Raw genomic sequence first — 14,842 nt, 5'->3', positions numbered from 1 at the left:
TTCCTTCGTCGTCGGTGGTCTGGTCTCTGCTGCTGTCGGCTCGGCTCGATGTATATCTCTCTCTCTCTCGTACAGTGTGCGTAAGTGAGGGTGATACGGGACAAAGGCGGGAAAGTGAATAGTAATGAAAACAGGTTATAATTCTGTTTGTATGGTGACTGTATTTTATATATATATATGTATATACAGAGATCAAGCAGGGGGGACAGAAAAGGGGGGGGGGGGAGTCCGACTTGAAATTAGCGCGCACGTGTTCAAGAGGTTATGGTAACCTCACTCAACCAACGTGGCTACGTGATCTGACTTCGACGAAGAGTGACCAGGAATTCCTCACTTCTCACCGGACGTATACTGAAGCTGTACTTCCAGTATCGTCTGCCGATCAAGGCTGAGCTGATCGGGACTCGGTGGTGGGAACCAACTCGGTAGCGAACAGAGATGTTCACTCGACCGACGCGGAAAACGAATAGGGGGCGGGTACGCGCGCTCGGCGCCGATCTCCCTCCAAAACGGCTCCTTTGGTCGTAACGCCACGAAAGCTGACCATGAAGACTTGGTCGGAACATACTCCCCCCGTTGGAAGTCAGAGGATCGAATTCCAAAACAAACAAGAATTAATGGTGCACAAGCGACTAATGAAATACACAAAAACCAAGCAAGTAAGCAAAAAAATAACAACAAAATAAAAAACAACACAACAAAATAACCCAGTCAGCAAACAAAATAACATTAGTCCACCGTCAGTTTCCCATCCTACATAAGCAGCTGACTAAGCCGGCAAGAAACAAACAAAAAATAGACAAACAAACAACCAAAACACCAACAAATAACCAACACCAATGCTAGGTAACAATATTGTTCAACCGTTATATGTCCCAATCTATCCTGATAGCTCCATTACAAAGCACCAATCAAACCAACAAGAGAAGCATAAAAGAAAAGCAACTCAAAAACTTAAGTTAAAACACATAAACTGAATCCACAACACAGATACAAATAACGCGCCAACTTTAATGTGGGACGTTATGAACGCTCGCCACTCCGTTGCACAAATTCACTGAGTGCTGCTCGACTGGCAGTCGAGCTACTCGCCGGACTGCTCGCTTGGTGTTGCTGATGGAGGAGTAGTAGGACCTACTCCTGTGCCCCTGTCTGCCAGGGGCCGCTGCTGCATGTGCTGGTGCGGTAGCACCCTCGCTCCGGGTTGATCGACCAGATCCTCCTGCTGTTGCGCAACTAGTGGTGCGCCAACTAGGAACTGGCCAGGAGTTATGGGAGCTGGGTTGGGAAGGTCGAAAGATGTGAGGGTTAAAGGGCGCGGGTACATTGCGCTTCGGCAAGCGGAATCTTCGTACCGCGGAAATACGCGATTCGTCCAGGGGACGCGTAACTGTCTTGACTGGACGTCTCGCGCCAAAACAAGATAACGGATCACGACCCGTTGTGTGATGGCAATTCCGAGAATCGCTTGAAACTGTGGGCGCTTCTAGAGAGCCGCCCAATATCCAGCCGAAAGCTGTATTCATCATCGCGATGCGTCCTCCTCTGTCACCGCGTGACTTGGAGGGAACTAAAATGGTACGTTTGCCATTGCGTAACATCGCATGATAGGCGTCGCTGCCTATCACCATATCCACTGTACCGGGAATATCGAATGACGGATCGGCAAGGGGGAGATGAAGCGGCAAATGGCTCCGAATCTCGGACACGTTGCGCGATGGAAGTTGATTCGCGATCTCGGGCATGATTGCGCAATCGAGATCAACACTGGAGCCCTGATTGGGGATGCGCGGTAGAATTCGAATTACCGCGCCACTAGTAATGGACGTCCTATTTGAACCTATTCCTACCAGGTTGACGTCCATCCTTTTCGACTTTAAGGCGAGTCGCCTTCTTAAGTCTTCAGAGATGAGGTTGAGTTCGGAGCCGTTATCTAACAATGCTCGAACCTTGTGCGAACGCCCATCTCCGCCGCGAACTTGTACTTCCACGGTGGATAACAGGACAGTTCGGGCGTGAGAAGACGATACGCGTCTCACCGAGTGTAAAACCAACGATGATTTTACGGGTTTGGCGTGGTCTGATTTCTTGGGGCTCCGATAATGTTTGGCCTTATTTGAAGGCGAAGTTTGGTATGGAGTTGAGTCATGTAACATGGTGTGATGGGCATGACCGCATTTGAAGCATCTCTGCTTTGTTTGGCACGCGTGAACTATGTGCCCTGGCCTCAAGCAGTTGAGACATAGTCGACGTTTTATGGCGTTCGACCTACGCTCATCACCGCTCATTTGGCGGAATGATGGACAGGCTAGCAGAGAATGACTTCCGCTGCAACTCATGCAGGAGGGGCGTTCCCTCCTCACATGCAGAACTGCTGCCTTCGGATTCGTAATGGTTCTTGGTCGAGGATTCGACTCGCCTTTTAAGACGAAGTCGGCATTTGCCATCGATTGGCACTGGCACGTTAGAAAATGCATTATTTTGCTAAACGTGCAGTCTTCATACTTGGGAGTCTGAAGCTCCCATTGCAGAAGTGTACTCCGGTCGAGTTTTCTGGTGATAAACATCACCAGAATCTCGTTCCAGGTCTCGACCCGGACGCCCAAGTTAACGAGCGCACGTACATGCATGTTGGCATCATCTATGAGACGACGCAGACTGACGTGATTGTTGCTCACGACTGGCTCGGCTTCAAGCAATGCCTGAAGGTGATACTGAACAACAATTTTTTTGTTGTTATAGCGTTGATCCAAAATGGACCACGCGCTCGTAAATGAATCTGAAGCTAATTCCAAGCCGTCAACTAAACGTTGGGGCTCTCCTTTTAGGCTTCCTAGTAAGTATTGGAACCGGGCGATTTGCGAACTCTCGCCGGCCATAGCGGCCAAGAAGCGTTGTGAAAAAAGCGGCCAATTTTGGACGTTGCCTTCGAAGGTGGGCAACTCCAAACGGGGCAATTTTATTGCCGAATTTGATTGCGGTACAGGTGACATTGTGAGGTTAGCGCCATCTAACGGTGAAGCGCTCAATTGCGGCTCACGCAAATTGATTGCTTCGGTGCATCGCACGAAGGCGGCCATATGCTCCCTATCAAATAGGTCCACGACGGATTCGGAGGCCTGCGCCTCTTCTTGGTCCAGCTCGTTTATCTGAGCTTGGATCGCTTCGAATTCAGACAGTAATGGTCTGATTGTTTCGAGCCTGATTCTGAGCTCGAAGATGCTCAGATCGTCCCCCAATTGATTCGCGTTTCTCGTTAACCGAGCGCGAATTCTTTTCCGCGTATTTTTAAGCGTACTCAAAGACGCCATTATTGAAATGCGACGAAATCAAACAAAGGAAAAAATGGACGCGGGAAAAAACAAAATGGACGTTGACGACCAAAAAAAATAGCAACAACAACAGAAAAATGCTAATTACGACCAACCTGGATTCGACGACGTTGGAAGACCAGCTCTGAAGACATCCGGTTCGAAGGACCAAATGTACAGACTCCAGGGATGTTCAACTCGAGAGCACCCCGGAAGTCGGTTTCGTAGAAGCTCGTGGTAAGCGTGGGCGGGGCTGGTTTCCTCAAGGTGCCTTCCTTCGTCGTCGGTGGTCTGGTCTCTGCTGCTGTCGGCTCGGCTCGATGTATATCTCTCTCTCTCTCGTACAGTGTGCGTAAGTGAGGGTGATACGGGACAAAGGCGGGAAAGTGAATAGTAATGAAAACAGGTTATAATTCTGTTTGTATGGTGACTGTATTTTATATATATATATGTATATACAGAGATCAAGCAGGGGGGACAGAAAAGGGGGGGGGGGGAGTCCGACTTGAAATTAGCGCGCACGTGTTCAAGAGGTTATGGTAACCTCACTCAACCAACGTGGCTACGTGATCTGACTTCGACGAAGAGTGACCAGGAATTCCTCACTTCTCACCGGACGTATACTGAAGCTGTACTTCCAGTATCGTCTGCCGATCAAGGCTGAGCTGATCGGGACTCGGTGGTGGGAACCAACTCGGTAGCGAACAGAGATGTTCACTCGACCGACGCGGAAAACGAATAGGGGGCGGGTACGCGCGCTCGGCGCCGATCTCCCTCCAAAACGGCTCCTTTGGTCGTAACGCCACGAAAGCTGACCATGAAGACTTGGTCGGAACAAAAGGAATGCACTTTTGTCGAGGCGTAGTATTTTCTGGAATGCTTGATGGAAGTGGTTATTGATGCGTACGAAAGGAATTTGCTTTCGTCGAGGCGTCGAATTTTCTGGAATGCTTGATGCTGTTCCGCTCGATGTATTTTGTTGTTGCGGAATATTCTCGAAGGATTTTGGCATCGTTCCGCTTGGTGAATGTGACGAGATTCCCACAATAGGATTTTTATTATTAAGTAGATTTAAAGAAGGAATGAAGAAACGTTTGAAATTATTAGGATGGAGTGCATTTGGACGAATGATGCCGTTTTTAAATACAATTTTGCTTGAAGAAAATGAACTTCTATCAATGTCTTCTGCCAGAGATGACGTATGGATGTGAAATTGGACATTGAACAGCAAGATGCTACATAAAGTCCAATGCACTGAAAGAAGTATGGAACGCTGTATGCTTGACGTGACGAGGAAATACGGGAAGCACAGTACGTGGGTGAGAAGTATGACAAGGGTAGTGAGGAAATTGAAATAGCAATGGGTAGAAGAATGGACGAAATAAGTATGTACTAGAATGCTACTTGGGAGAATGCAAAAGTGTAAAAGGAAGACTGCGGGGGAAGATGGGTAGACGAAATTATGAAAATGTGTGGGGTGAGAGTTGCGCAGAACGAGTGGAAGCGTGTTAGAGAGACCTTCATCCAGCAGTGGATAGTGACTAACTGTAGATGATGATGATGATGAAGTCCATATCACATAGGTATCATTGACATTGAAAATAAAAATGAGATTTACGATATGAAAGTGTAATTTAAAATGTTTATCATTATTATAATAACGCAGCGTTTCATTTTATCATTTATGTACGTATGAAACACATATATTTAGCTAATGTCTTGGGACGTCACTGCTTTTGTAAAACAAACATCGATGTCTATATGAATTATTTATCTCTATAATGTGTTTTTAATGCAGTGACATGTAATGGAGATTTACTAATGTGACTATAAATTATTGACAAACATTACCAATATTTTGACCTTTCACGTTTTCCTTTATATTGAGTCTACGCTTGACTTACTAATTTCAAACGTATTAATCAGTAAACATGGAATATAATAAAATGAAAGAAGAATATGTTTTGGATTTCCTTTATTTTCAATAAGATAACACAACCAGATAATAACCGTACACATATATATTTAATTATGTATATATAAAACGTACCATTTTTACATCCATGTTGATATTCATCAGGTGGCGGTTTGCTATATACAAAATCAAGAAAAATTTGGTCATCATTAAAGTTTAAAATATTTTATATGAAAAAAATTTCCAACAAAAAAAGTGCATCATCGCTCGAGAATTTATATGAAATACAAATTCTACATTTATATAATGGTACGTACAAAAAAAAAATAGTCTTGCAAAAATGATACACTTTTTTTTATGTAAAATAAATTTAAAATGAAAAAATTAAAGCAAATATAAACTACTTCATGTTTGTTTAGATAAAAATATATATACATTTCTTTATAATAATAATTAAGAGTTTTGGATTTCACTAAAAGTTAAAATTATATAATCAGACATTGTGTCAATCAACGCCTTAAGTGGAAAATTCACAAAACTTACGTTGAATCATGAATCTACCTTCCATTAACGATAGTTATATTATCAATTACGCTACTAAATGGTCAGTGGTCGTCACGACATGCTTTTATTACACAAAAAGACAGGCAAACAACACAGAAATTTTGAATACCAGTCATTCTATATAAAAATATAATCAAATGGTTCAAATTATAAAATAAATTACAAGTAAATAAAACCGAAAGACAAGACGTGAAATCGAATCATCAACGAATGAATGCCAAATACGACCACACAAAATAATTAACTCTAGTGAGAAAAGTCTCATCGAAAGATTATAGAATAAAATATGTATCCTTAGGACGATTGTATTTAATGCAGATGTAGCGATGGAAACTTCCGGTTCAGAGTATGTCGCGTTTAAATCTACATCACCGGGTCTTGCAACACAAATACACCACCAAACTAACTAAATAAGATAAATTACCAGCTCGAAAATATGACGGAATTTATAAAGTATATTAAAAATATTTTTTTACAACCACTCCCACGAAATTATATCATATATGTATTAAATTTTATATAATTCGTACCATATTTGAGGCAAAATGCTGTTTTGAACAACACCAATCAAATATCGAAACAAAAATGCAAAATAATATTATATATATAATATATTATACAAAAAAGCCGACTACAAATTTGGAATCTAATCAAGATGAAAAAAAAAAAGTTTTTTTATTAATTAAAAAAAAAAATTTAAGAATATTATAACCATTTATGATTTTTAAATCTAAAACGAAAGGTATTTTTTTGAAAACAAAAACCAGACGTAATAAATTCCGACAACTTATGCAGCTAATGCGACTTCGTATCTAATAAAAATTACACCTAGAGAAATACAATCTTCGCTTGATTAGCTCCCATATTAAAAATTTCTCCAATTTAAACCTCTTCTTTTCTCTATATACAATCAACGTCTTTTATGATTCGTTTCCGTTTTTGGGTTTTTTTTTTTGGAAATAATCTCGAACCTCGACGCTCAACCCTTTCGGCGGTCTCGTGTATTTTTTCGCCGTCTTCCACTCGCCACTTGTCCATGGACAAACATGGAGATGTGCCTCGCGTTCTATACAAATAGAACTAGAAATCAAATTGAACATTTTAAAATTTCACAATGACAATAATTATTGTACAGAAAGTATAACACAGATATTTCTAAAGTCTAAATCAAAAAATGTAAAATGATAATATTGAACAATAACTGAACCATACGTACCAAAATATATCCTTGAAAATGAATGCAAGAATATATGGTCAAGCTAAAAACACGATCGCATTCACTCGGGACACAAACAAGTATGGTTTTTTTTATTTTGTGATGTTACAGTTACTGTTATTGCACACTTCAAATTGCTTTCCGTTTTGAATTAATGAACGAGTTCTTTCCATAATTTCACCACTATAGCTCATCATTCCTCGTTGGAGCCAATTCGAAAGCACTGCGTGATCTCCACAACAGAAGGTCGTTTAAATATTAAGATATATGCCATCATATTAGAGCCATAGTGGATTTATTGTACATCTATTTATTACTTCAAATGGTATCTTAATTATGGTAAGAACGATCAACTTTTTAACGGTCTCAAGGAATTGACTCGACATCTCGTCTATTGACAGATCCAAGCAAAGATTTGCTATATATTTACATGCGACAAAAACTGGGAAAGAAAGTACGAGTAAGTTCAAAAGATAAAATTTAATAAAACTATCACTTAAAACGTTCCCAGTCTCCCGTAAATCCCATCACAAAGAAACGTTGTATTGAAAGGAATTTTGAGACTTTAAAAATTGTACATCTATGTAATCAATTGAACAAAAAAACTAAACTAAAATTGATGTATGTAAGTAAGCAAGTGTTCCGTGCTTTCCCGTCGAATTGAGAATATATTTTAATCACCACTGTATAAATGTTCATAGTGAGGAACTATTATTGAATTGATCTAATCGTTTTCAGGTCATCCCGATTGGTTGACACGAGTCACCATCCAGGGATTGACTGTCAAGTTTAGAAGGCAAGTCTACGTTCGACGTCGTTTCTAACGATTGCTCAAGTATATCGCTCTCCGTCATGTTCATGTGCACATCCATGGAATTCGTCGCTACGTCCATACTCATCGAACTGTTTGAATCGTCGTTTCCCATCTGAGGTTCATCCGTCTAAAAAATACACAAGTATGAATATTTCCAAACGACACCATAGTATTTGAAAGTAGAAATATTTGAATATTTAAAAATAATTAACAAAATAATACGAACCTGTGTGTTTATGTGTGTAATGTCTTGCAGTGTTTTATGTATATATATGTGAAATATAATAAGGTATAATATATGGGGATTTGAGAATGGGTAAGCAAAATGAAGAGATGATTTTTTGACATACAAATGGACATACGTGTATTTATTCATAGAATAGACACAAATTAAACATAAATAATTATAAAAATATTAAATGACAAGAGTCTATAAAACAGACATTACTATTATTTCCGAATAATCGAATAAGAAATTAATAATTAATAAAAGTTCAACATGAACTACATCAAAGTCTATATAACAGACAGATGTGAGACGTATTCTGGAGGTAAAATTCCAGAGAAATATACAAAGTATACATAAGATTGAAGCGAAAAACGAGAATTTTGAATTTTCATCGATGAATCTAGTAGATAATTTGCGTCTTATCAAGGGAACATTAAATACAAAAAGGACATTGTTTGAAATCGATGAAATTTTTAATTCAAAATTCCTTTGATATGACACAAGTTCACATACAGGTTGATCATGGAAAATCCAAAATTAGAATTTTTCACTCCGGCCTAATAATATACGGGTTACTTAAAACAATAAGCAGTGTTCTTCCCAGGAAAATTTGCCATTCAGATGGCACTGGGATAACTATACGGGGGCAAAATTTAAATATTTAATCAAAAAAATTAAATAAATCGATAAGTAAAATCTACCGAGGAAAAAAGACCAAGGAAGAACACTCAACAACAACAAATATTACATACAAACGAACAAATTTACAAAAAAAAGAGCTTTTTTTTAAGTCAGGGTTAGTAGCAGAATTATATACAATTTTAATTGTATAGAAAAAATGGGTTAATATTATAAAAGAGAGATGATATTAGTTCGCCTTTCTGAATTTTTTGAATATTATTTCAAACAAAATAAAATAGGTAAAATCAATTAAGCAAAAATTCAAAAAAGCAATATAAATAATAATATAAACATAAAATAATGTGAGAGTATAAAATAAGTGAGAGTTCAATATGAACGAATTAGTCATTAATTAGATAAATTAACTGCATACAAAATGTGCAATTCAATAAAATAAAAAGTAGTGAAGAATATAGAAGCAATGTAGAAGAATGTAGAAGTGTTCATTTGCGTTTGAAGCAGTTTCGTGTGTCGGTGAGTAGAGGCAGAGTATTGCCAGCTAACCAAGCATACTTGGAGGGAGTTTTGTTGCGACTTACGCTTGTCTCGGACAATCTCTTAGTCTTTTCAACGCTAGACGGCAACGTCTGATCGGCTCGCCTTTTGGAATTAGACGACGTCGAATTGCTGGCAGCGCTCGTATAAGACGACTTCCGTTCGCGTTTCAACAAGGACGGCGGCAAATACTGACCCAGCTGTTTGCGCTTAACGTGTCTCGCCTGCAAAAAAAAAGAAACAAATACCTTTACAGATGACAATCAATCACACAGAATACAATACAATAAAACAAACAAACACCAAATTACCTCTATAGTCATGCCTTCCTTAAATCGCTTTATTTGAACTGCGTGTCTCGACACCGACTCGGTGAAGTTGTTTATATCATAGCGCAGGTCTACGTTGAGATTTTCAGTCTTTTGAAACGCCAGACCAATGAACCACATTGAACAGCACGGCGACTGTAATAAAAATTGAAAATGTTAAAATTGAACAATACAATAAACGTTATAACAAATGCTACAATTAAATTTACCAATTCTGGTGGCGTGTTTGTCGGTGTTGCCGTCGGTGTGGTCGTTGAATTGGTCGTTTGTGGCGTGGAAGCAGCATTGGCGTCCGCTGCTTCAGGTGGGGTAGTTCCGTCGGTTGTTTCAGTCGTCGTTGATGTGACGGCGTCCACGTCGATTATTTCACCAGCTGACACGGCAGTCGGATATCCACTGGGATTGTTCGGCGGTACGCAATTGTACATCTCCGGATTAATGTGAGCAATCATTATATGCTGATTTCTCTCCAAATTGCCTAAACAAAAAATTAAAATAAGACAAACCATACATCAAAAATATGTCAAACAAAAAACGAATAAAACATACCGATTAATATCCTCAACTTGCTCGTGACCAACCCGCACCATTCGAGTTGATCTTCAGCGGTATTACTACAAACTAAGAACACAATGAAATGTCGATATCGCATGAAAAACGGCGGTGCTTCGAATAATTTATCCCAGCTGTACTGCCCGATCATAATATCTTCGGTAATCTTGAGTCCTGCAAATGAATAAAGCCCATATTAATATAATATCATCGAATTTAAAGCATTATGTGATAAGATAATGAAATGAAATGTACCTAAACGAAACTCTTCCATAATAATAGTACGTGTCGATGTGGACACGTTATAAGTACTGTTCTGCTGCGGGTAAGCAGGAGTGATAATGGGCATTAAATGATACCGATCAGCAACGTTCACCTTTAAACAAAAACAAATTAATTAAAAAAAAATTAATACAAATGAAAACATGTGATCACTATATCGAAAATCGTTGAAACTCACTCTGGGATCCCACACCGGAAAGCCAAGGTTGACGGTATCGGGTTGCTTTAGCAAAACGGGCTGTGGCCACTTCCACTGAGAGAACACCAAGAAGAATTTATGGACTAAAGTAGCAGGCAACGCGTTCGGATACAGCTGGCAGGTTCGAGCCACTAACATAGCCCACGAAACACCTCCGAGATAGCCCAAAGCGTTCGAATAAATTCCGTGTCCTGTAACGAAACATAACAGCCATTAGAATTCAATACGAATAAGAAGTAGTTAAAAATAAAAGACATTGCTAAACTCTTACGTTTGGCCCATAACTTGATAGCTCTTAACGTTAGCCTAAAATGCTGCATATCAGGTACGAGACGAAGTATTTCGTCGGTCACTCTACAACCGTTCAGACTGCGCACACATTTCTTGTCTAGATTCTTCAGCAGCATATCGTCCCTCAGATCGAACGAATCTAAAAAAGATTAAATGAATTATAAAACAAACTTTGATTGTAAAATATTCGATCACTATTTTATTAAACTTACCAGGTATTCCTTTTAAAGCCAGCCGGGCAAACAGTAAATCTATTTCTATGCCATCGAAGGTCATCTTAATAACGGGAACAAACGCTTCCTCTACTGCTCTCAAATCAGTAACCTGAATAAGACAAAAACATTAGAATTTACATGATATAAAAATAAATACTGTAAGTCAAAATAAATCTTTAAATACCTCATCTTGTATTTTAAGCATGTCCATGAACGAAGTGAAATAATCTGATCGATTAACATGTCGTGGGGCTACACACAGTGCGTCAATATCAGCACATTTATGATGAACCTAAACAAAAACATCCAATGAATACACATCAAATTATAAAACATTTCACAATGATAACTGTACAAACGAAACTTACACCAAGTCGGTACGATCCAAACGTGTAAATATTGCCACCGACCGTGTCAGCTACGCTCGGTGGCATATTTCTTTGAACCGACAGGTCCCTGATCCATCTACGAACCAGGGAGTGAAGTTTTCCCAGAACTTCCATTCTGTGGTGCATCTCCGGTTCACTCTCAAACACTCCATAGTTTTCGAGGCATGTTTTTAAATCGGCAGTCTTTTCGTGATCAATGGGTTTGGGACCTGAAAGATTATAAATAAATTAGAATCATTTCATCAAAACAAAAGTGCATCAATCGAATGAAAGAAAATCAAAATATTAAATACCTGCAGTCGATATGGCTGAAGTCATACCCAATGTTTTAAGATTTTGCTGACTCTCCTTCATTTTGTCAGCATTTACATTACTATGGGAATATTGAGTGGCGGGACGCATTTTGAACATGTGATTTAGCTTCTATAAAGAAAATAAAGTAAAAATAAATACAACTGTACAATGCAGTTTAAATAGAAATTAAACATTACAGAAATGTACTTGTAGATTAAATTAAAACAACCAATCTAAAATATTGACATTTACAGACATCTATGCAAATATTAGGAGTGTACACAATTGATAAAAAAATAATAATAATACATATGAATGAATGAATGACCTTAAAATTTGATACAAGAAAAACTTTTAATTGACATTTTACATCATAAAATGTCGCGATTAAGGTGGATTTTAATTATTGGGCGAACACTTATGGGTTATTCTATACGAAAAACATATTGGTTCAGTTGGTTATGCAAATCAAGATTTAGTACAAAGAATGGTAGAAGAAATCGGAAAATCTATAACTGGAAAAGAACACAAATAGAATATTCACATAGAGATCTAATCTCGGAATGACAATGAAACGAATATAATATACTAAAAAACTACACAAAGCCCCCCAAAAGATGTAGACGGAGAATCAATACGATAGTATAAATGGATGGAAATGAATGTAGAATAATAGTAATATGGAAACAAAATATCATTATACGAAAGATTTAGATGGGGAATGACAGAATTAAACAAATGCAGTGCTGCTGGAGGCAGATGGACATCTCCATGTGGAGCCTCTCTGAGCTGGCAGCTTCAGAGACACTCCATAAGGTGAAAGTTCCACATTTCAAATAGTTCAAATAGGATACAATTTTTCATTTGAATCCTATTTGAACTATGGCTACATTGCCAGGAGATTCTAGAGAAGCTGGTAGTCACTGGAACACTAGAGGGAAGGCTTCAAATGAGAGAACGACTTCAAATAATATGTCAGCATCAGGTTGAAGAAGCGAGTAATCATTAGTAAACGAAATGAAACGAAAACATGATAAAAACAAAAGACGCGCATTTAAATATGAAAATGTCAAACGGTAAAAACAAAAGAACGCTGACACGTGGTTGAGGCGCATGCGCGCCAAACGTCAAATCCACAACTCAAAACACAGACAACAAAGGGGAGACAAGGAGAGGGGGGGGGGGGCGGGGGCAGAGACTCACTTGTGACGGGGCGATGCGAAGCGGGCAAGTGCACTAGCACTTGCACTAATAGTGGTAGTGATAGTAGTAGTTGCAGTTGCGGTTTCAATTGCAGCTGCAGTTGTAGTTGATGGTAGCAGCTGCAGTCGATGGTCAAAGTGGTGGCGCAAGTAGCTGATAGCTGGTAGCAGTGAGCAGTGATCAGGAGAGGTCCGCTCGATGGAGCGATCGGAGCGAGAATGAGCTGACGAGGAGCGTCAGTCGAGGGATATGCTGTGCGCGGCGAGGGGCGAGGGGCGAGGGGCGAGGGAGGCGGGGCGAGCGTCCGGTCGGCTGGTTGGCTGGTTGGCTGGCTGACTGGGCAGGGGCCGGGACGGGATGAGGCGGGTGGGGCGGGCGGGTGAGGTGAGGTGAGACGAGGCGAGGGTGGAGGCGAGGTGTTGTGAAATGTTGTGAAGTGAAGTGAGTGAAGTGGCGTGCCTCACGACCACGACCACGACCACAACACCTCGACACCAACCATGCCACCGCCAATGGCCGCACTGAGCGCGCTCCTCACATTCACACACACAAACACACTCCACACATATGTGACAGCGAACGCAATCTGACAACTGACTCGTCACAACACACAAACACCGCCAACTGCCAATCCTATCAATTTTCTATCTTTTTTTCAGCAATGCCTTCTAACTTCGCTATATGCACATGGAATGATCTAATTCTCGATTTTAATTGCAGTTAAACTCATCTTTTGTGGATTTTTTTCGCCAAAGTATACAGAATGAGAGGTTGTAAAAGAGGGAATTCAATGGGTAAATTTATTGCGGAAACCAATAATTATGAGAGATCGGCGAGACTTTAAAAAATATCTGGTCAAGCTTCGAGCCATTAATTATGAATGTTCTGGTTTTAATTGCGTATACAAAACACGCATATAATTTTAAAAGTTGTATCATCATAATTATGTGATTTTTAAGGCAGTTTAATTTAAAATCTCATTCTCTATTGTCTGCCGCATTATATTCAATGTCTCGATGATTGTACCGATTAAACAAAATTATTTGTTAGCAATTTGATTCCTGAATCTTACATATGTACTTTGAAAAATTTGTAAATATCTCATTACGTAAATGTATTTTTATCTATGTAATTGAGTTTCTAATATTTATTTGAATCACAACGAAAAATTAAATATCAATGGGAATAAGCAAATTATTTTTCATTATCAAAATCAATGATGCGGTATATAAATGCTCTCAAATAATTAATAATCGTTATTTTCATATAAAAATGGAATTTCCATTTTTTTTTTCAAAAATTTTAGAGGCATCAAAAACTCGAGTGTGAATACCGAAATTCATTATCTATTTAAATTCCTAGTATTTTTTTTTTAACAGTGCGCAATATAAGTATAGTTTTTTTGCAACTAATTACGATAATAAGTGATTTTTACGAAAATAATGTATTGGCAATATACCGATGAAAGTACTGCGAACATGATATGTATAAGATTTTAAAAATCAATATTAAATACGCGTATGAATCTAATGTTACCTTGCATAAAATATAATTATTAAAAATAAAACTTTTATCTCTATAGTGTTTTGAACATTGATTTCTATTTCATCGAAGTAATTAAAAATATGTACACAAGTCAGAATGAATAAATTTATAAAAAAATGTATGTGCCTTACTGGTATATAATCATAAAAATTAAATATGTTTATCGAATCTCCCTATTGAGAATAAATAACATCTGAGAACCATTTTTGATATGAATTAGTATACTGATTTATTGTAATATATGTATAATGCATTAAAAGGGATGTACACCCGAAACCTTAATTTTGTTGCCGTTCCTTTCATCGATATATATGTATA

The 14,842-nt window shown here is 38.7% G+C and overlaps 1 protein-coding gene across 1 annotated transcript; it reads right to left on the bottom strand.

The window, feature by feature from the left end:
• Positions 1-5,283: 5,283 nt before the first annotated feature.
• Positions 5,284-13,574, bottom strand: hrg (poly(A) polymerase hiiragi). The gene is made up of 13 exons (XM_077446770.1): positions 12,980-13,574; positions 11,776-11,905; positions 11,462-11,691; positions 11,278-11,385; positions 11,091-11,202; positions 10,859-11,017; positions 10,567-10,778; positions 10,362-10,482; positions 10,104-10,280; positions 9,764-10,032; positions 9,537-9,689; positions 9,270-9,449; positions 5,284-7,947 (listed from the first exon to the last, which is right to left on the bottom strand). Exons 2-13 carry the CDS (start codon positions 11,891-11,893, stop codon positions 7,741-7,743), a joined length of 2,046 nt encoding a protein of 681 aa, XP_077302896.1. The 5' UTR covers positions 11,894-11,905; positions 12,980-13,574; the 3' UTR covers positions 5,284-7,740.
• Positions 13,575-14,842: the final 1,268 nt, after the last annotated feature.

Source organism: Arctopsyche grandis, chromosome 3 (genome assembly GCF_051622035.1).
Source record: "Arctopsyche grandis isolate Sample6627 chromosome 3, ASM5162203v2, whole genome shotgun sequence".
Taxonomy (NCBI): Eukaryota; Metazoa; Arthropoda; class Insecta; order Trichoptera; family Hydropsychidae; genus Arctopsyche; species Arctopsyche grandis.
This window is presented reverse-complemented; position numbering and strand designations above follow the sequence as displayed.